Below are 22374 nucleotides of genomic sequence, written 5' to 3' on the forward strand. Positions count from 1 at the left end.
TCTGCTGAGGCACTGGATCACAGACATTTCCAGGTGACTTTGTCTCCATTGCTCGGCCTTTTTGAGGATATGGTCTCTGTTGCCTTCCTGCCTCTTTTTCTCTCCATCATTTCCTTTTCCGCAGAGTTCTGCCCTTCCTGCAAAGAGTGATGGACTTGACTGCCAAGAGGTCCAAAATTTAACAATAGTGCCCCCAATGACCATTCTATAATCCAGGTTCTTCAGGAGAATTGTTAAATCTCCCACAAAAATGCAAATAAGCTTTTTTCATAATGTTTTAAGCAGTCAACCTGCAGAATGACAGGTGAATTGTTGGCGAGAGGCAGTAGAGATCAGGGCCATTTGGATGGCTGGGCCTTAAATGAGTGAAGCAGTAAGCAGCTGACTGATGTAGCTCCTGAACATCTGAAGAAGAGTCATACTGGGTTAGAAATGTTAACTGTCTTTTTCTCTCCACATAGATGCTGCCAGACTTGCTGAGTTTCTCCAATGGTCTCTGCATTTGCTTCAGATTTTCAACATCTGCAGCATTTTACTTTCAGCGTGCTGTGGCTTGCTGGATCCAGGTCACTGAACAGCAACAAAGTCAGTCTGGGCACATCTTCATTGGGTGGAAGGAGCAGAGAAGACTGAAAAGAGACAGGCGAGGTGAAATAAATCTGGGGCAGTGAACATAATCTAATATAATTCACCTTGCAGTTTGAGAGGGAGAAGCTGGAATAAAATGTGATGGTATTCCTATTGAATAAAGGTAATTACAAAGACATGAGGGAGCAGCTGAATAGGGTTGATTGAAGGAGAGCACAGCAGGGAAGATAGTGGAGCAGTAATGGAAGGAAAATTTGGCAGGCCCAGGACAAATTCATCCCAGGAAGATTAAACTTACTCAAGCGAGGACAGGGCAACCGTGGCTAACAAGTGAGGTCATCAACAGCATAAAAGAAAAAGAAAAAGCATACAACATAGTGAAGATGAGTGGAATCCACATGATTAGGATCCTATATGGGTATTTTAAAACCAACAGAGAATAACTAAAAGAACAATAAGGGGGGAGAAGATGAATTATGCTAGCAACATAAAAAGGAGAGTTTTTTTTAGACATCTAAAAGGTAAGAGAGAGGTGAGAATGGACATTGGTTCATAGAATTCCTACAGTATGGAAAGAGGCCATTTGGTTGGCTGACTGAATCTGCACCAATCCTCTGGAGGACATCCCATCCAGACCCAACACAAGAAGTGGCGGAGGAACTGAGTAGGTACTTTGTATCAGTTTTCACTGTGCATGACACCAGCAGCATACCAGAATTTGAGGGTGTCAGCGGGCAGAGGTTAGTGTTAGACTTCTTGGAGAAGGTAACGGGCAAGTTAGAAAAAGGAAAGTCTGTGATTTCTTTGAATTTCTGAAGAAGTGTCACACAGGAAGTTGCTAATAAGAAAAGAGTCCATCGTGACAGGGGCAAGGTACTGGCATGGATCGAGGATGAGTTGACTGACAGAAGGCAGAAAGTGGGAAAAGAGGGGTCTTTTTCAGGGTGGCAGCCGGTGACTAGTGGAGTTCCACAGGGGTCTGCATTGGGACCATAATTACTCATGTTATACATAATAAATCCTGGATGGAAGAATTGAAAGTACTGTTGCTAAGTTTGCAGAAGACACAATGATAGGTGGAAGGACAGGTAGTGTTGAGGAAGTGGTGAGGCTGCAGAAGAACTTGGACAGGCTAGGAGAGTGGGCAAAGAAGTTGCAGATAGAATACAATGTGAGGTTATGTACTTTGGTCAGAAGAATGGGTAAAGGCTTCGTAAATCAGAAGCACAAAGAGACTTGGGAGTCCTAGTTTAGGATTCTGTTAAGATGAAGATGCAGGTTCAGTTGGCAGTTAGGAAGGTAAACACAATTTCAAGAGGGCGAGAATATGAGAGCAGAAGTATATATTTTAAAGCTGCATAAAATTCTGATCAGACAGCTTATGGCAAACTGTAAGGAGTTTTGAGTCCAGTATCTAAGAAAGGATGTGCTCATGTTAGAAGGGGTTCTCAGGAGCTTTACAAAAATGATCCCAAAGAATGAATGGCTTGTCATTTGAGGAGTGGTTAAAAACTCTGCGTTTGATGGGTTTAGAAGGAGGAGAGAAGATTTAATTGAAACTTACAAAATACTGAGAGGCTCAGATAGAGTGGACGTGAAGAAGATGTTTCCACTTGTAGGATTGACTAAGACGCAATAACTGAGATGAGGAAGAATTTCTTCAGCCAGAGAGTGATAAATCTGTGGAAATCATTGCTGCAGAGGGCAAGTCATTGACTGCCTATAAGGCAGATGACTAGCTGCTTGATTGGTAAGAGTACCAAGAAGTGTGGGGAGAAGGCAGGAGAATGGAGTTGAGAAACATATCAGCTATGATCGAATGGCAGAATGAATCCAATGGGCCAAGTGGCTTATTCTGTTTCGATATCTTATTGTCTTATGATTTCAAACACTGTTTATGTGTTAGCCAGAGAAGCACTGCTGATTTTTCTGGCTTTGGTTTTCCACAAAAATAATTTCACTCATTAACATTTTGAGAGTCACCGCTTGTTGGTTGACAGGTATTGCTGAAGGGAATGTCAATACTGTGCTCCCTTCACAAAAGGGTGAGTTATGTTTTTTGGAGTCTCACTTACATAATAGGATTCTAATTTTGTTAGATTCATGAGGTATCCCTCTTGAGTTAGTCTATTAGTTAGAGACATAGAGTCATAGAGATGTATAGCACAGAAACAGACTTGTCCATGCTGACCAGATATCCCAGCCCAACCTCATCCCACCTGCCAGCACCAGACCCATACTCTTCTAAACCCTTCCTATTCATATACCCATCCAGATGCCTTTTAAATGTTGTAATTGTACTAGCCTCCACCACTTCCTCTGGTAGCACACTCCATACACGTACCACCTTCTGCATGAAAAAGTTGTCCTTTAGGTCTCTTTTATCTCTTGCCCCTCTCACCCTAAACCTATGCCCTCTAGTTCAGAACTCCCAAACCCCAGGGAAAAAAACTTTGTCTGTTTATCCTATCTATGCCCCTCATGATTTTATAAACCTCTATAAGTCACTTCTCAGTCTCCGACGCTCCAGGGAAAAGAGCCCTAGCCTATTTGTGGACAGTACAGTGGCTCAGTGGTTAGCACTGCTGCCTCATAGCGCCAGAGACCCGGGTTCAATTCCTGCCTCAGGAATGAGGAGTTTGCATATTCTCCCCGTGTCTGCGTGGGTTTCCTCCAGGTGCTCTGGTTTCCTCCCACAATGCAAAGATGTGCAGATTAGGTGAATTGGCCATGCTAAATTGCCCATAGTGTTAGGTGAATGGGTAAATGTAGGGGAATGGGTCTGGGTGGGTTGCTCTTCGGAGGATCGGTGTGGACCCTCTGAAGGGCCTGTTTCCACACTGCAAGTAATCTAATCTATTCAACCTCTCCCTATAGCTCAAATTTTTCAACCCTGACAACATTTTTGTAAACCTTTTCCAAACCCTTTCAAGTTTCATAACACCTTTCCCATAGGAAGGAGATCAGAATTTCCTGCAATATTTCAACAGTGGCCTAACCAATGTACTGTATAGCCACAACATGACCTCCCAACCCCTGTACTCAATACTCAGACCGACAAAGGAAAGCTTACCAAATGCCTTCTTCACTATCTTATCTGTGACTCCACTTTCAAGGAGCTATGAACCTGAACTCCAAGGTCTCTTTGTTCAGCAACACTCCCCAGGACCTTACCATTAAGTGTACAAGTCCTGCTAAGATTTGCTTTCCCAAAATGCAGTACCTCGCATTTATCTAAATTAAACTCCATCTGCCACTTCTCAGCCCATCCGGTCAAAATCCTGTTGTAATCTGAGGTAACCTTCTTCGCTGTCCACTACACCTCGAATTTTGGTGTCATCTTCAAACGTACTAACTATAACTCTTATGCTCCCATCCAAATCATTTTTATAATTAACGAAAAGTAGTGGACTCAGCACCGATCCTTGTGGCATTTCAACATTCTTTTAAACCAATAGGCAGGATGATGACTGAATGCAACTGTAATTCAATTGTTTAGATTTGAATTCAACTTGTGGGATTCCATGGGATAGAGGGAGTTAGGATTTGCCAAGTTGCAGAGTTAGTTCTGTTTATTCGATCAATTTGAGTCATCTTGTCATGCAAAATTATGTATGTAATAAAAAATTTCAATTTTTTACAGTTCGATAGCTTTCCTATTTCACTTCTTTGGGGAAAGTTCTGAATTGACTTATTGTTGTCAGATTGTAGGTTTATGACCAGTTGCACACTGGAGCATCTGGAGATACCAGTTATCTCAAAAATGTTTAAACAAAGATAATATTTCAGTTTTTGAACTTCTCGTAGAAGTAAATGCAGTGCATACAAATTTTGAAGAAACCTCTGGAAGCAATTTACAGAGTGATTGTTTCAAATACATTTTTATTTCTCGTGATTTTTACATTTGTTTTGAAGATGCTAAGACCTAAGCAAAAGGTTTGTTCTGAGTTTGGATCACTGCTGAAAGTGATCAATTGATACATGAATAGAGTTAACTTGTACAATTAATTTTACCTTCTTTCAAATGGGAAACTATGCTAATACAGGCATTTTATTTTACCTTTAGAATATACTCTCACTAAATCCACGTGTGAAGACTTGTGCATCTCTGCGATCGACAGCAACTACAAAATTGAACAAAACTCATTGGAAACGCAACGCTATTAAAAATTGCTCAGTAAGTACAGCTTCCAAAACTCAATTGAATGTTTCACATCTGTTAAATTGCTATATTGAATCAAAGGGAATGTATTTGTACATATTATTCAAGGGATGTGTAATATTAGGACACATAGGAAATGGTTTGCACTTTCATTTTAAATTCATAACTATTATGTAAATTGGATTAGGTTCTTGAATTTACTTGTCTGCATTAGTTTGATTCTTTTTGTATTGAAATTTATGCAGTGATAACAATAAAAATAACTGATTAAAAAGATTCATAATTGGCTATTATGAATACTAACACTAATTGTCAAACAACTATTGATTATATCTACTTATCATATAAAAACTGTGGCTTTTGAACAATAGAGCTGAATTTTATCAGCCATCCAGTGGTGGGAAAGCAGGCGGATATGGTGTACCTGCCACTCGTTTCCCCATCACTACAATTTTATGACAGTAGTTAATTAATATCCAAATCATCTAAATTTCTGGTCCATTGTTAAAAGCCACCTCCCTTGATCTAATTGCAGCATCAATGGTCCTGTTGCACCCCCAGTGTGCAGACCTGCTGGCCTCTGATTAGCTGTCAGCTCTATGAACTTGGGGATCCCTTCTGGAGATAGACCAACATTTTGCCCTATGCTAATTAAAAGATCTTTCCCTCAATTTTACCTAGATTACCTTTAACATTTTGTTATGAAAATTAAGTTTATGATCAATGCATTTTAGATTATGTGTTAGTTTTCAGAGCTAAAGTTTAACTTTAGGAAATAGGTTAAATGCACTGGAAGCATCTTTAATTCTATTATACTGAAGGTTGGAGTCAAATAGGTTTAAACGGACTAATATCTAGAATGATAGGATTGAATTATACAGTTTTTGGACAACTCCGAGTTGTGTTGAGGTTTTTTTTGGAGGGTTTATCACTTGCAAGGACTAGTGAGTATTTTATTCACCGTCTTTTTCCAAATTCATTGCATTTACCACTTACCCGATCCCAGTGGTGTCTCTCATGTCCAATTCTGGCTCCATTTACCATAAATTCTTCCCAGAACAGCTCATCTCTCAAGGAACTTGCTGGAAATTCTTGCATCCGTCCTACCTTTAAAAGCCTGCTACGCACCTGGGCAAGCAAGGTTTGCCTGGAACTGTCCTGCATGGTTCTGGACATTTTCTATGGACATAGCAAACAGTGGGGCATTGACCCTAAATGTCAGGCAGGGACCTGAAAGTCCTTCTGGATGGGGGGATGCAGAGTTGGTACATCTTCTTTCCCAAGGACGAGCAGTGGAGGCTATGATACCAGACTATGACAATCTGGAGCAAGATTGCGACTTGGCTTAGTGCACTCTCAGCTATATGGAGGAATGCCAGCACTGTAGGAAGAAAGTGTAAATGCCGCTAAATGCTCTGACACCTCTATACCTATGGTACTGTTGCCATCTCCTGGCAAGGCTCATGCCCTAACATTAAACAAAGATCTGCAGATGCTGGAGATCTGAAACAAAACAGAAACATAAATGGCTGAAGAAGCTCAGCAGGTTTGGCAGCATCTGCGAAGAGAAAACAGTGTTAACGTTTTGCGTTCAGTGTCCCTTCAGAATAGGGTCTTATGTTAACATACACCAGGTATTTATGGCAGAAGAAGCCTCTGGGAGTCATTGATAGCGTTGCACCATTAACAGTAGAGTGAAAGAAACCTGCAAACTTGATGCAGCTGAGAAAGATGTTGTGGATGTAGGTTTGCTCGCTGAGCTGAAAGGGTCATTTCCAGACGTTTTGTTACCCTACTAGGTGACATCTTCAGTGGGCCTCAGGCGAAACAATGCTGAAATTTCCTGCTCTCTATTTATATGTTTGGGTTTCATATAAATAGATAGCAGGAATTTTCAGCATTGCTTCTCCTGAGGCCCACTGAAGATGTTACTTAGTAGGGTAACGAAACTTCTGGAAATGAACCTTCCAGCTCAGTGAGAAAACCTACATCCAAAAACCTCAACCTGAGTTACAAATATTCTCAAAACTTGCTGAGAAAGATGTAAATGTAAATAATTCAACAGCAATTTGATTAAACCAGCTGTTTTATAAATACCAAAATTGTACCCATAATTAGGTATTTGGGAATAGTCTCAGTAGTCCTGGGGAACTTGGACCTGAGAGAAGAGATTGAGTTACCAAGCTAAACGCAGTTATTGTGGCAGTCCAAGCTGGATAGGCATTTGGGGGAAACTGAAGACAGATCTTTGAAAGTGAAAAATTAGAATGCTCTGTAAAGGAAAGAAGATTTTAATGAAATTTGGTGACTCATTAGTCTCACTGATGTCTGGGTGCAATCAATCTTGATTATGTTTACACTTATGAGTAAAATCAGTTGGGTACTTGACCAGTTTGTTTGCTACTAATATTTATATTTTATCAATCTGATTGTTAGAATGCCTATTTGTACGTAAATATATAGTTGATTGTTATACTGTTCTAAGATTTAGTTAAGATTTTTAGATTAGATTAGACTTACAGTGTGGAAACAGGCCCTTCGGCCCAACAAGCCCACACCGACCTGCCGAAGCGCAACCCACCCAAACCCCTACATTTACATTGGCAATTTAGCATGGCCAATTCACCTGACCCGCACATCTTTGGACTGTGGGAGGAAACCGGAGCACCCGGAGGAAACCCACGCAGACATGGGGAGAATGTGCAAACTCCACACAGTCGGTTGCCTGAGTTGGGAATTGAACCCGGGTCTCAGGCGCTGTGAGGCAGCAGTGCTAACCACTGTGCCACTGTGCCACCCACAAAGTTTACTTTGTTTGTCAAAGCCATGGAATCTTGTGACATTATTTTCTGAGCAAATATCTGAGGCTTTGCACTTTGTCAACTTAAAATTTTAAAAAAATGATACTGCTTCCTAACCAAATTGTAACAAGCATTTACTGGTCTTGTCTGGGGCCACAACAGTTTATATTGAGGTGTGGGGAAACCAAACTGAGCATAAAATCCAGCCCTTTAAGCCAGCTAAACTTTTAAATCATGGAGAAAAATGAAATACCCAGATGTGGTAATATTTGACCTTCTGTTCTAATGTTATTTTGCCCGATTTGCAACTTCTCATATTTCTATTTGCTATTTTTCTCTCAATAGTAAACAAAATCTGCATATTAAACTGAAATATTTTTTAATTGGACATTACTGTTCACAGAGAGAAAACAAAATGGCCCAGCCATTTTGGTCATGAAAATAACAGTGACACTTTCAGCGCTCATTGTTACGAAAAAGTAAGTCAATTTCCTGTGAGCAAATATCCTCAGTTGGATACACATCAAGAGACTTCTGAAACTGCTCCTCCTGAAACTGCTTTATATCAATATCTGTCCCAAAGACTGGGCACTAAAACAGGTGTGCAGTTGTCCTTTCATGATAGATACCAACTAAACTCTCCAGAGGACTATAGGCTGTTTCATTCATGTAAATGTTTAATGGCATTATAAGTTTTAAGTACTGCTTATGAAGGTTTCTGTCACTGAAACTGATATTTATAAGTTTGAAATCTCATTTCATCAGATTTTATTTATTACTGATGATCTTTTTCTTTCTCTACTTTGTTTCTCAATTTCACTTTTTAAATCCTTATTCTCACCTTTATTAACTTACTTTTAGTTTGTTTGCTGCACATGATGTAATGGTGAATTAAATATTTAATTTACACTTCATGGATGAGACACAAAATGCCTTACTATGAATCTTTAATCTGATTGATTAAGGTAGTATAAAGCTTGCCTCCTAACAAAGGTCCAGATCCCCTGTGGAAGACATTGCAGAGACAGGGATTTATAGGGCAGGTATGGTCTAATGTTATTATCACCAGATAATTAATCCAGAGATGCAGATAATGATGTGGGAATATGAATTTGAATTCCGTTATGGCAGATGGTGAAATTTGAACTCAATGAAAAATAAATCTGGAATTAAGAGCCTGATGATGGCGTGAAACCCTTATTGGGGGAGGGTTTGGGGGAACCCTATCTGATTCACAAAGGAAATTTCTATCCATGCCTAGTGACACCTAAACCCATGAACGAATTTTAAAAAAGGATTGTAATTTCCATTGTAAATGCTCGTAGAATTCTGTGGTCTCTCGCGATTGACCGCACAATCTGGTCTACTGGTCAACCATTAAGTTGCCTACCTCATCCCCTTACACTAATTGAGTACTATAATTTATGTAGCAACTAAACTTAGAAATGGGGAAGTATATTCATTGATCTTGTGCAACTTAGTCACTTACACTGGAATTAAAATTGAAATAAGATGGATTTAAATTTCTGTTAATGGACTTTTTAAAATGTTGACATTAAATTCCAGTCTTTCTAGCCCAGTCATTAACTTAGTCAGTTGTAAATGGATTGTTGACTACTTTACAAAAGTGCAAACAGGAACTGATTGCCTTGTGCTAAGCAGAATGTGTAGAAGAAATCAAATGACAAACTGTCTGGAAGCTCAGTGTGCAATTATGTGTTACTTCTGATTTTGAACTTTAATATGATTTGCATTAGATTGTCATTGGCACTTGGTATCAAATGTGCTGACAGAAAGTTCATTTGTATATATACACTCCAAACTGCCAATCTGAATTTCAAGAACATTAGTGGGCGGCATGGTGGCACAGTGGTTAGCACTGCTGACTCACAGCGCCAGAAACCTGGGTTCAATTCCCGACTCAGGCGACTGACTGTGTGGAGTTTACACGTTCTCCATGTGTCTGCGTGGGTTTCCTCCGGTTTCCTCCCAGGTGGGTCAGGTGAGTTGGCCATGCTAAATTGCCCGTAGTGTTAGGTACGGGGTAAATGTAGGGGTATGGGTGGGTTGCGCTTTGGTGGGTCGGTGTGGACTTGTTGGGCCGAAAGGCCTGTTTCCACACTAAATAATCTAATCTAATTATCAGCTAAGCTTCTGATAAACTAAGGATGAATGTATAAATTCAACTAGATGCGTAATGAGGCACATTTGATCAAGAAGCTTAAAGTGATGGAACCCTTAGGGAGCAGTGACCAAAATATGATATAATCCAACTGTAGATTGAGAGGGAAAATATGGCGTCAGATGGTACTGGTATTAAAATTCATTTAAAGTAGCTGCAAAGATATAGGGAGGAGCTGGATAGAGTTGATTGAAAGGAGAGCTGAAAATGTGTTGCTGGAAAAGCGCAGCAGGTCAGGCAGCATCCAAGGAGCAGGAGAATCGATGTTTCGGGCATGAGCCCTTCTTCAGGAATGAGGAAAATGTGTCCAGCAGGATAAGATAAAAGGTAGGGAGAAGGGATTTGGGGGAGGGGCGTTGGGAATGCGATAGGTGGAAGGAGGTTAAGGTGAGGGTGATAGGCCAGTGTGGGGGTGGGGGGGAGAGGTCAGGAAGAAGATCGCAGGTTAGGAAGGTGGTGCTGAGATCGAGGGTTGGGACTGAGACAAGGTGGGGGGAGGGGAAATGAGGAAACTGGAGAAATCGGAGTTTATCCCTTGTGGTTGGAGGGTTCCTAGGTGGAAGATGAGGCGCTCTTCCTCCAGCCGTCGTGTTGCTATGGTCTGGCAATGGAGGAATCCAAGCACCTACATGTCCTTGGTGGAGTGGGAGGGGGAGTTGAAGTGTTGAGCCATGGGGTGGTTGTGTTGGTTGTCCGGGTGTCCCAGAGGTGTCCCAGAAGTAGGCGGCCTGTCTCCCCAATATAGAGGAGGCCACATCAGGTGCAGTGGATGCAGTAAATGATTGGTGTGGAGGTGCAGATGAATTTGTGGCCGAAATGGAAGGATCCCTTGGGGCCTTGGAGGGAAGTAAGGGGGAAGTGTGGGTGCAAGTTCTGCATTTCTTGCGGTTGCAGGGGAAGGTGCTGGGAGTGGAGGTTGGGTTGGTGAGGGGTGTGGACCTGACAAGGGAGTCACGGAGGGAGTGGTCTTTTCGGAATGCTGATAGTGGAGGGGAGGGAAATATATCCCTGGTGGTGGGGTCTGTTTGGAGGTGGCGGAAATGACAACGGATGATATGATGTATATGGAGATTGGTGGGGTGGTAGGTGAGGGCCAGTGGGGTTCTGTCCTGGTGGTGATTGGAGGGGCGGAGTTCAAGGGCGGAGGAGCAGGAAGTGGAGGAGATGCGGTGGAGAGCATCGTTGATCACGTCTTTGCGATCTTTGAAGAAGGAGGCCATCTGGGTTGTTCGGTATTGGGAGCAGATGTGGCGGAGACGAAGTAATTGGGAATATGGGGTGGTATTTTTACAGGGGGCAGGGTGGGAGGAGGTGTAGTCTAGGTAGCTGTGGGAGTCGGTCGGTTTATAGTAAATGTCCGTGTTGATTCAGTTGCCCGAGATAGAAATGGAGAGGTCTAGGAAGGGGAGGGAGGAGTCTGAAATGGTCCAGGTAAATTTGAGGTCAGGGTGGAAGGTGTTGGTAAAGTGGATGAACTGTTCAACCGCCTCCCCTTCCTAGACCTCTCCATTATTATCTCAGGTGACTGAATCAACACGGACATTTACTATAAACCGACTGACTCCCACAGCTACCTAGACTATGCCTCCTCCCACCTCGCTCCCTGTAAAAACGCCATCCCATTTTCCCAAATCCTTCGTCTCCGCCGCATCTGCTCCCAGGAGGACCAGTTCCAATACCGAACAGCCCAGATGCCCTCCTTCTGCAAAGAACGCAATTTCCCCCCAGACGTGATCGACGATGCTCTCCACCACATCTCCTCCACTTCCTGCTCCTCCGCTCGAGCCCCGCCCCTCCAATCACCACCAGGACAGAACCCCACTGCTCCTCACCTACCATCCCACCAACCTCCATATATATCATATATCCATTGTCATTTCCGCCACCTCCAAACGGACCCCACCACCAGGGATATATTTCCCTCCCCTCCCCTATCAGCATTCCGAAAAGACCACTCCCTCCGTGACTCCCTTGTCAGGTCCACATCCCCACTAACCCAACCTCCATTCCTGGCACCTTCCCCTGCAACTGCAAGAAATGCAAAACTTACGCCCACACCTCCCCCCTCACTTTCCTCCAAGGCACCAAAGGATCCTTCCATATCCACCACAAATTCACCTGCACCTCCACACCAATCATTTACTGCATCCGCTGCACCCGATGTGGCCTCCTCTATATTGGGGAGACAGGCCGCCTACTTGTGGAACGTTTCAGAGAACACCTATGGGACACCCGGACAACCAACACAACCACCCCATGGCTGAACACTTCAACTCCCCCTCCCGCTCCACCAAGGACATGCAGGTCCTTGGACTCCTCCATTGCCAGACCATAGCAACACGATGGCTGGAGGAAGAGCGCCTCATCTTCAACTTAGGAACTCTCCAACCACAAGGGATGAACTCAGATTTCTCCAGTCTCCTCATTTCCTCATTTCCCCTCCCCCCACCTTGTCTCAGTCCCAACCCTCGAACTCAGCACCACCTTCCTAACCTGCAATCTTCTTCCTGACCTCTCCGCCCCCACCCCCACACCGGCCTATCACCCCCCCACCTTAACCTCCTTCCACCTATCACATTTCCAACGCCCCTCCCCCAAGTCCCTCCTCCCTACCTTTTATCTTAGCCTGCTTTTGACACAATCTCCTCATTCCTGAAGAAGGGCTCATGCCCGAACTGTCGATTCTCCTGCTCTTTGGAGGCTGCCTGACCTGCTGCGCTTTTCCAGCAACACATTTTCAGCTCTGATCGCCAGCATTTGCAGCCCTCACTTTCTCCTCGATTGAATGGAGAGCCTAGCAGAGAAGATGATGGAGCAGCAATGGCAGGAGTTTCTGAGGGTAATTTGGGAGGCACCGCAGAAATACATCCCAAGGAAGAAGAAATATGCTAAGGGGACAATTGGCGAGCAAAATCAGGGACAGCATAAAAACAAAAGAAAAAGCATACAGTGTGATGAAGATTACTGGGATGCCAAAGGATTGGGAAGCCTTTAAAAACCAGCAGAGGATAACTACAAAGGCAGTAAGGGGGGAGAAGCTGAAATATGAGGGTAAGTTAGCTGGAAATATAAATGAAGATTGTAACCATTTTGTTTAGATATCTAAACAGTTAGAAAGAGATAAGAGTGGCAAGCAGATTGCAAAATTTTTTTTAGGTGTATATAAACGGTAAGGCAAACATTGAAAAATGAGGTTGAGAAGTAGTATTGGGAAACAAAGAAATAAAAGTAACAACAAAGACATTGGGGAGGAACTGAATAGGTACTTCATGTCAGTGGTCACTGTGGAAGACACCAGCAGCCTACTGGACCTTAGAGGGTCAGGGGGCAGAGGTGAGCATAGTGGCCATCACTCAGGAGAACATGTTGAGGAATCCAAAAGGTCTGAAAGCAGATAAATCACCCAGACCAGATGGACTACATTGCAGGGTTTGAAGAAGATAGCTGAGGAGATTGTGGAGGCATTGGTGGTGATCTTTCAGGAATCATTAGAGTCAGGGAAGGTGCCACAGGACTGGAAAATGGCTAATGTAATACCCTGTTTAAAGGGAAGGGGTGGGGGGACATGAGACAGGAAACTATAGACCAGTTAGCCAGATGTCGGTCATTGGTAAGATTTTAGAGGCAACTTTTAAAGATGAGATTTCTGAGTACTTGGAAGTGCATGGTAAAATAGAGTTGAGTTAGCACGGCTTCCTCAAGGGAAAGTCATGCCTTACAAATCTGTTAGAACTCTTTGAGGAGTTAACGAGGAAGTCAGACAAAGGAGGGCCAGTGGTCATGATCTATTTGGCTTTCCAGAAGGCCTTTGACAAGGTGCCACACAAGAAGTTGCTGAAGAAGATAACACTCCATGGTGTTAAGGCCAAAATATTTGCATGGATAGAGGATTGGCTGACAGGCAGAAAGCAGAGAGTGGGGATAAAGGCGTCTTTTTAGTTGGTTACTAGTGGAGTTCTACAGGGGTCAGTGTTGAGACCACGACAATTCTGGATAAAGGAACTGAGGACATCGTTGCTAATTTTGCAGATGACAAAAATAGAGACAGATAGTGTTGAGGAAGTCGGAGGATGAGGAAGGACTTGGACAGTCTAGGAGAATGGACAACCAAGTGGCAGATGGAATGCACTGTGGGTAAATGTGAGGCCATGCCCATCGATAGGAAGAATGAAGACATGGATAATTTTCTAAATGGGGAAAGGCTTTGGGAATCTGAAACACAGATTTGGAGTTCTAGTTCAAGATTTTCTGAAGGCTAACATGCAGGTTGTTGGTGGTTAGGAAGGCAAATGAATTGTTAGCATTCATTTCAAGAGGGCTAGAAGACAAGAGCAGGGATGTTCTGCTCATACTGTTTAAGGCTCTGCTCAGACAGCATTTAGAATATTGTGAGCAGTTTTGGCCCCTATATGAGATGGGTATTGGAGTTAGCAGCTCAGGTTAGATTAGAGGAATAAAGCCATGTTGGGATGGGTAAAGGGGAATAGTCAGGGGTTGGCAGGTGATCAGCTAGTGAGGGGAGTAGTTGTGTTCATGATGTCAATTTAACTTCTAGGTCAGAATCTAAAATGCAGTCATGGTTGATGTCAGTTGTGACTTTCCTGGAGATGGTCAATTAAGGAGCACCCTCAGAAGTCCTGTCTAATTGGTGACAATAAGCTGGCCAGAAAGAAAGGTGGGAGGTCAAACAGAAATGTTCCAATCAACCTCTGGTCAGCACCTCCACTGTAGAAACATGTTAGCTGCTGAGGCAAGTTGGAGACTGCCAGGGCATTTCAAAAATAGAACAGATTTTTAAAAATGAGCAGTTATGGAAGGTCAAATCTGTCAGGCCATCGTTATTAATTGATTACTGTATCAGCGCCATCTCGTGCTCCCAAGAGGAGGCTGAGCAGTTTGTTAACTTCACGAACATCTTCTAACCTGACCTCAAGTTCACCTGGACCATCTCGGACACCTCCATCCCCTTCCTGGATGTCTCTGTGTCTCTGGTGACCGACTCAACATGGACACTATTTCAAACCTACCGATTCCTACAGCTACTTGGCTGATGTCTCCTCCCAACGTCTCTCGTGTAAAAATGCTATCACTTATTCCCAATTCCTCCACCTCCACTGCATCTGCTCCCAGGAGGGGCAAATCCACTCCAGAACATGCCAGACCGTCTCCTATTTCAAACACCACAATTTCTCCTCCCACATAATTAACAATGCCCTCCAGCACATCTCCTCCACTTCCCACATCTCTGCCCTTGAACTCCACCCATCTAACCACAACAAGGATAGAACCCAGCCCCGGTCCTCACCTTTCACTCCACTAATCTCGAGATACAGTGCATTGTCCACTGCCATTTCCAACACCTATATGGACTTCAGTAAGGCGTCCGACAAGGTTCCCCATGGGAGACTGATTAGCAAGGTTAGATCTCATGGAATACAGGGAGAACTAACCATTTGGATATACTACTAGCTCAAAGGTAGAAGACAGAGGGTGGTGGTGGTGAGGTGCCACAAGGATCGGTGCTGGGTCCTCTACTTTTTGTCATTTATATAAATGATTTGGATGCAAGCATAAGAGGTATGGTTGGTAAGTTTGTAGATGACACCAAAATTGGAGGTGTAGTGAGCAGCAAAGAGGGTTGCCTAAGATTACAATGGGACCTCGACCAGATGGGCCAATGGGCTGACAATTGGCAGATGGAGTTTAATTCAGATAAATGGGAGATGCTGCATTTTGGGAAAGCAAATCTTAGCAGGACTTATACACTTAATGGTAAGATCCCGGGGAGTGTTGCTGAACAAAGAGATCTTGGAGTGCAGGTTCATAGCTCCTTGAAATTGGAGTCACAGGTAGGTAGGATAGTGAAGAAGGCGTTTGGTATGCTTTCGTTTATTGGCCAGAGTATTGAGTACAGGAGTTGGAAGGTCATGTTGCGGCCATACAGGACATTGGTTAGGCTACTGTTGGAATATTGTGTGCAATTCTGGTCTCCTTCCTATCTGAAAGATGTGAAACTTGAAAGGGTTCAGAAAAGATTTACATGGATGTTGCCAGGGTTGGAGGATTTGAGCTTAGAGAGAGGCTGAATAGGCTCGGGCTGTTTTTCCCTGGAACGTCGAGGGCTGAGGGGTGACCTTATAGAGATTTATGAAATTATGAGAGGCATGGATAGGATAAATAGACAAAGTCTTTTCCCTGGGGTCGGAGAGTCCAGAACTAGAGGGCATAGGTTTAGGGTGAGAGGGGAAAGATAAAAAAGAGACCAACGTTTTCACGCAGAGGATGGTACGTGTATGGAATGAGCTGCCAGAGGAAGTGGTGGGGTCTGGTACAATTGTAACATTTGAGGCATTTGGATAGGTATGTGAATAGGAAGGGTTTGGAGAGATATGGCCGGGTGCTGGCAGGTGGGACTCAATTGGGTTGGGATAGATGATCGGCATGGACAAGTTGGAATGAAGGGTCTGTTTCCATGCTGTACATCTCTATGACTCTATAGAAATTGAAGAGGTTTCTTGTGGTTCTGTGGTAGTATCCCTACCTCTGGATTAGGAGATGCGGGTTAGAGTCCCATCTGCTCCAGCAGTCTGTAATAATACTTCTGAACAGGTTGATAAGGAAGATAGGTTAAATAAATAAAATCGACAAGAAAAATTAATTGAAGAGTGTTCATGTGCTGCAGTGATAGTGTCCCTACCTCTGGATTAGGAGATGCATGTTCAAGTTCTACCTGCTCCAGAAATGTGTAATATCCTTGCTGATCAGGTTGATTAGAAAATATATTTAAGTTATTGAAGCAAGCAATACCTTTAGGCATGACCTATACTACAAAACAATGAACAAGGAGAACGTTCATAGTCTTTTTTATATTGCCTGTCCATTTCCATGGAGTTGTACACAGAGAATCAAGACCAAGTGAGGTCAGATTGGATGTTTGCTTAATTAGACCATGGCATATAGATGTAATTTAGTTCCCTTTTTAAACTAATTTATTATGTGTTAGTTTTCATATTTCCAGAATAAGCTTGCTCCTTTACATTTATAATGGGAACTGTTTATGTGGATGCTCTAATTCCTGTAGCACCTCCGCCAAAACAGGATGTCATCAAGGTGTATGTCAAATTAACATAGACAGTGTCCATTAAAAATCTGGGCATTGGGCTCATTGTAAGGAAAACATGTAAATCTAAATGTATGCTTGTGTGTTTTTTTAGCATTTCGATAAAGGGAAGTGCTAAGGAAGTAGAGAGGAAATAAATGTTATGGTGAAGTTGATATTTAGCATGGATACACCACAAGTTTGGACAAATTGCAGTGTTAAAGTATAATTTCAAATTAAATTAAATTAAGTTAGTGTTAAAATTTAGCAAAGAAGACAACTGGCAGGGTGATGAGAGGTCCCAGTGACATATTATCACATTATTGGCATTCATGTTAACTTCTTATCATTGAACTGAGATCTTCTGAAATGCACATATAAAATAGAACTCAAATCACCTCTTTACTCTGCATCATTTTGAGAATTGACTTACATATCTGCCAGTAAGATTTAAATTAATTACAGAGTTTCAGCACACAATGTAAATAGCTTCTTTTAAATTAATTTCAAACAGGTTCTGCAAAAAGATATTTTTATAATTTAAAAAAAAAATCAACTAGAGAATGTATTGAAGGTTTCAAGCCTCTGGCTGTAGTATTCCTTTGAAAGCAGCAGCAATTAGATTATTGAAACTGTTTCTATTTCCTTCCAAGGAAATAGTGCTATTTTTCATCTGCACACTTCTGAAGATCTGTCACGAATATGCAACTTAATTGCATTGATATGGAAAATGATTGTAGCATTCTAAAAATTTTGTTTGTCAAATTTCTTCTGAGAAAAACTGCTAAGCATTAAATATGGCACCTTTTATTAAAAATACAGTAGAAAATTCACAAAGAACCCCGAGGTAACAATTCTGTTCATCCTCAGCAGATGAAATAGTCACACTGTGAATGTAGAGTGATCAGGTAGTTTGTGGAACCTTTTGGGATGCAATGTAACTCAGCAGAGTAACAGGACATAGTAAATGAGATTATTGCTGATTATGTCTAAATCATTTACTCACCAATGATATAATGGATGACTTCCAGTTGACATCCATCTTTGATATATCAAATTCATTTCATAAATGGTGAACTAATGAGTTAGAAAGTTGTTCATGAGTGGAGGGCACTCTATGTCTTATGCTTCTGTTTTGTTGAATGCAAATAATACATGACAAATGAATAAAACATTTGTTTAATTCATTAGCTATGCATTTTTATGTAGATTTAATGAGGGCCATTAAAAATGCGGACGGTTCATTTATACTCATTAGGTTCTGTTAGCTGCATCTCGTAACATAGAAATATTCACGACCAGATTAGACTGCTTGGGTCAGCACTAGAGCCACATTTCCTGAATCAGACCAGAGTGGATGTGAGTGACTAGAAAACAGTGGCGGTGCAGTGTATCGGGCTGCTGTACCTCCATTTCCTTCAATAGCAGTGAGGCTGCACTCCAAATCAGCCCAATTAACGTCGTTAATAACTTGCTAAAAGCCCATCTCCCAAAATATTTTGGATTTTGTTGGAGGTGGCTGGCTTTCAGCAGCTGCTGTGCTGGAGACCAGCAGAAACCATCTTGGGGATGAGTCTTGGAACCCAGAAATGTTTCTTAGATTAGATTGGATTCCCTGCAGTGTGGAAAAAGGTCCTTTGGCCCAATCAGTCTGCACCGACCCTCCGAAGAGTAATCCACCCAGACCCATTTCCCTCTGACTAATGCACCTTAGGCCGGTTGAAGTTGCTGCAGCCCATTTCAGCTTGGGGTGGGGGTGAAAAACCAGCATGAAGAGCTTGGCCAATTTAGGGAGGTATCATTTGGGGATTGAAGCAGTGGATTGTGAGCTGGTTGGATTCACATGGATGATTGCAGCTGGAAATGAGTGCTACCTCTCAGAAGTGATGAGGGAGTTGTAGCCTGCACAGTAGGGGTCAGATCTCTGGGTCAACTCTGCAGTGCCCTCTCACTTTTCTGCCATGCAACAGAATATTTTGACACAAACTATTTCCCATAAGATGAGCAAAAGCCTCCGTGTTGGCTGCTGGGCATGTATGACTCAGTCCTCTCTTCAGCTGCTCAATCTCCACCATCCCTGCCCTTGCTGGCTCGAGAACCATAGTACATTTCCAGCACATCATGAGGCCAATTAGCCCTTGTGTCTGTGCTGCCTGAGAGGGAAAGAAAAGCTAGCTATGTACTCTAATCCCACTTTCCAACAGCTGATTCATTGTCTGATGTATTACAATACTTCAGGGGTAGATCCAGGTTCCTATTAAATTGATTAGTGGCTTCTGCCTCCATCACAGAACTGGGCAGTGAATCCCAGATACCCACCACGTTTGGATAAACACATTTCTCCACATGCCCTATCTAATCCCTCTATCAAATGCCTTAACTCTATGCCCCCGTACCCAAGCCCTGACCCTATCCTCTCCCAACACGCCCCACAGCCCCATCATAATTTACCTCTTGCTAGCGAGAGCAGATCGTTCCTGTTCATGCTATCCAGGTCCCTCAAACTTTTTTTTACATCTCAGTGAAGTCAGCCCTTGGCCTTGAAGGCAAACAATGTTAATCTCTCCAAACTTTCCTCAGAGCGACAGTATTCAAGGCCTGCCAACATTCTGGTCAATCTCTTCTGTTGTTGTGCAGAGCAATCATCTCCTTTTGGTCATGCACTGACCAGAACTGCATATGCAACCTTTGTTATAGCTGCACCTGGGTTCTATATAAGCTCTACTCAGGCAGGAAAGCTGTCATCCTATCACTAAGGGCTCGCCTCCATGAAAATCTGGAATTTAATCAGTATCCCACCAAAGGTGGGTTTCTCATTTCCAGAAACAGATCCAGTTCCTGTTTCCTGCCTCCACCCTCACTCTTCACCACAAAATTCAGAGAACCTTGCAATCTGCTTCCTGAGCCCTAAATTGCCTCTTTGGTTCTAGAAAAAGCTCAGTTTGGTGATGTTGTGAACCTCTTCTGTCTTTTTTCTTTGCCTCTTTGCACAGCTAAGATCTTCTCTGAGTAGATTTGCTGCAATTAGCCTTCTTGTTTTCTTCTATACGTGGCTTACTGTATGAAGTGCTGAAGGATTAACAACAAAGTTAAAAATCACACAACACCAGGTTATAGTCCAATAGATTTATTTGGAAACACTAGCTTTCAGAGCACTGCTCCTTCATCAGGTGGCTGTCAACAAATAAGTCTTCAATAGGAGCACATTCTTAAGAAATGGGAGTTGAATTTTGTTCTTTTTGCTTTGGTGTCAGTTTTTTGAAAGGATTTCCACCACAAGAACCAGTGAATGTGGTCAGTGTATCTTAGCTTTATTAACCAGCTGCCTGATCCCATGATAACATTTAGGTCAGATTTTGGCCCCAGGTTACCATGCACCATTCTGAAAACCTACACAATGCTTCCTTCTAGGGAAGCAATCGGAATCCTCTTTACGAATAAGCTGTGAAGGTATAGCCAAAAGCTCACCGGTGTACATGAGGTCAGGGCCCAGTAGCGGGCTAATGTGAGGAGAGAATATTTATCTGTTCTTGTGCAAGGAATGTTTCCAATTCCCTGCTAGCAAGTGAGAATCAATTTCTGACCATTTGTTCAGTGTTGTCCTTTTGCCTAATTCTCAGAGCATGTTTTGTCCATAAGGTATAACCACATTGTGTGCCTGTAGTGCACTACAAACGCAACATTTTATTTTCTGACACTTAACAATGACATAGCATCTTGTTAAGTTGGGTTCCTTTCTGAATATATCACGAGAACATGTTCATTGGGAAACTTCATCAGCTTTCCATGACATTTAGAATGAGATTAAAGATTTCTCTAATGATGAAATGTGGAGAACAAGAACTAATTTTAAATTCATGCTGAACAAGAATGGTTATGATCTGAGCAAATAACTTACAGTAATCTTCCAGTCCTGACGGGCTGCATTAAGTAAGCTTTAAAAATGTTATGCTGATGTGAAGATGGTTTTGACTGGGCTTTGAATGTGTGAAAACTACTCTGGAAAAAAGGTGACATGTGGGAAGTAAGAAATCATTTTTGGAATCATCCTGTGCTTTTTCAGTATACTTATTACTGAAGCATGATAGAAAAGTATAATGACAATGCAAGATGCCTGTCAGTTGACAGAAGATGAAAGCTTATGAGTGTAGCTTGCAACTAATTTTAACTTGTATTTTGTTTTAAGTCTAACTGGTCATAATAAACTGAAAAAATAGCAAAACAGGCAAAAAGCTTAAAAATAGCTGGCAAGGGAGAATGATATTTCTACAACACTTAAACAAAAAGCTTTTGCAATTTAAATTGTGTATATCCAACAATCTATTACCTACATTCAAGGAACTAAAATCATAAGTGACAGTAAATCTTGAAGGGCATAGGACAGAGGTTGAAGGGTCTACATTGGAAGAGCAAGAAACTACATCAAGGTGTGAACACAGCCAAGTCTACCACGCAAACCAGCCTTCCATCTATTTACTCCATCTCTACTTCCTGCTGCCTTGGGAGAGCAAACAACATAATCAAAGACCTCTCCAAACTAGTTATACTCTCTTCCACCCTCTTCTGTCAGGCAGAAGATATAAAAGTTTGAATATGTATGCAAATAGATTAAAGAACAGCTTCTTGCTCCCGTTATCAGACTTTTGAATGGACCTCTAAAATATTAATTCCGATCTCTGTCTCTGCACCTTCTCTTCTGCTATAACATTGCATTCTGCACTCAGTTCTGTTACACTGATGCACTTTGTATGGTATGGTATGATCTGCCTGTATAGCACACAAAACAACACTTTTCACTGTATCTCAGTTTATGTGACAACAATCAATCAATCAGTTATTGGTATTTAGTAAGGACATCTGAAAACGTGCTTCTATGGAAAATTTTGAACTTTAATATGAGAAGAAATGCATTCTGACAAATTTGAAGCACTTTTCAATTTACATGTCACAGATTTTGTTTTTAACCTTTATTAAATAAAGGAAAATATTGTAACATTTAGTTTGTGAATAACCACGTATTGCATTTCTACATAAATGCTTTCAAATTGGGAAAAAAAATTTGTTATGTTGTCGAGATGCGAATACGTAAAATGGATATAACAATATTAAGAGCTGAGAGCAGAACCTTGGTCAAAGAGGACCGTTTACAGTAATGTCTGAAAAAGAAGAAAAATTTGAAGTCATGAAGGAGGTCAGGCAGGAACTCCAAAGCCTTTTTATTCCATTGCTGGATATGGGCATCGCTGGTTGGCCAGCATTTGTTGCCTATCCCAAGTTGGAATATGGCAGAACTTCTGATTAGCCAAGGTTTATGAACATCACCTGAGGTAACAGCAGAGGTTATTCACTAAGTAGATTCCAGAGATCAAACCGTAGTGGTAACTCAACTGTGATCCTGGCTCTAACAGAGGTTTCATGTGTTAGCAGTGGTTACCCGTGGATCAGGCAGACCAGAAGAGACAAGAAAAGCAAGGTCGGGGTGAGGTCTGAAGGCCAAGAATTTAGAGAGATCAGTGCAGATTCCATGAATAATTGTCATCAT

The 22374-nt window shown here is 42.1% G+C and overlaps 1 protein-coding gene across 1 annotated transcript in view; it reads left to right on the forward strand.

Annotated features, from left to right (window-relative positions):
- LOC132819159 (dihydropyrimidine dehydrogenase [NADP(+)]-like) overlaps positions 1-22374 on the forward strand; it is a 744611-nt gene that overhangs the window by 137049 nt on the left and 585188 nt on the right. Inside the window, exon 2 of the mRNA XM_060830572.1 lies at positions 4655-4765. Within this exon, the coding sequence (XP_060686555.1) occupies positions 4655-4765 (111 nt within the window). The remainder of the gene's footprint in view (positions 1-4654; positions 4766-22374) is intronic.

Source organism: Hemiscyllium ocellatum, chromosome 9 (assembly GCF_020745735.1).
Source record: "Hemiscyllium ocellatum isolate sHemOce1 chromosome 9, sHemOce1.pat.X.cur, whole genome shotgun sequence".
NCBI classification, from domain to species: domain Eukaryota; kingdom Metazoa; phylum Chordata; class Chondrichthyes; order Orectolobiformes; family Hemiscylliidae; genus Hemiscyllium; species Hemiscyllium ocellatum.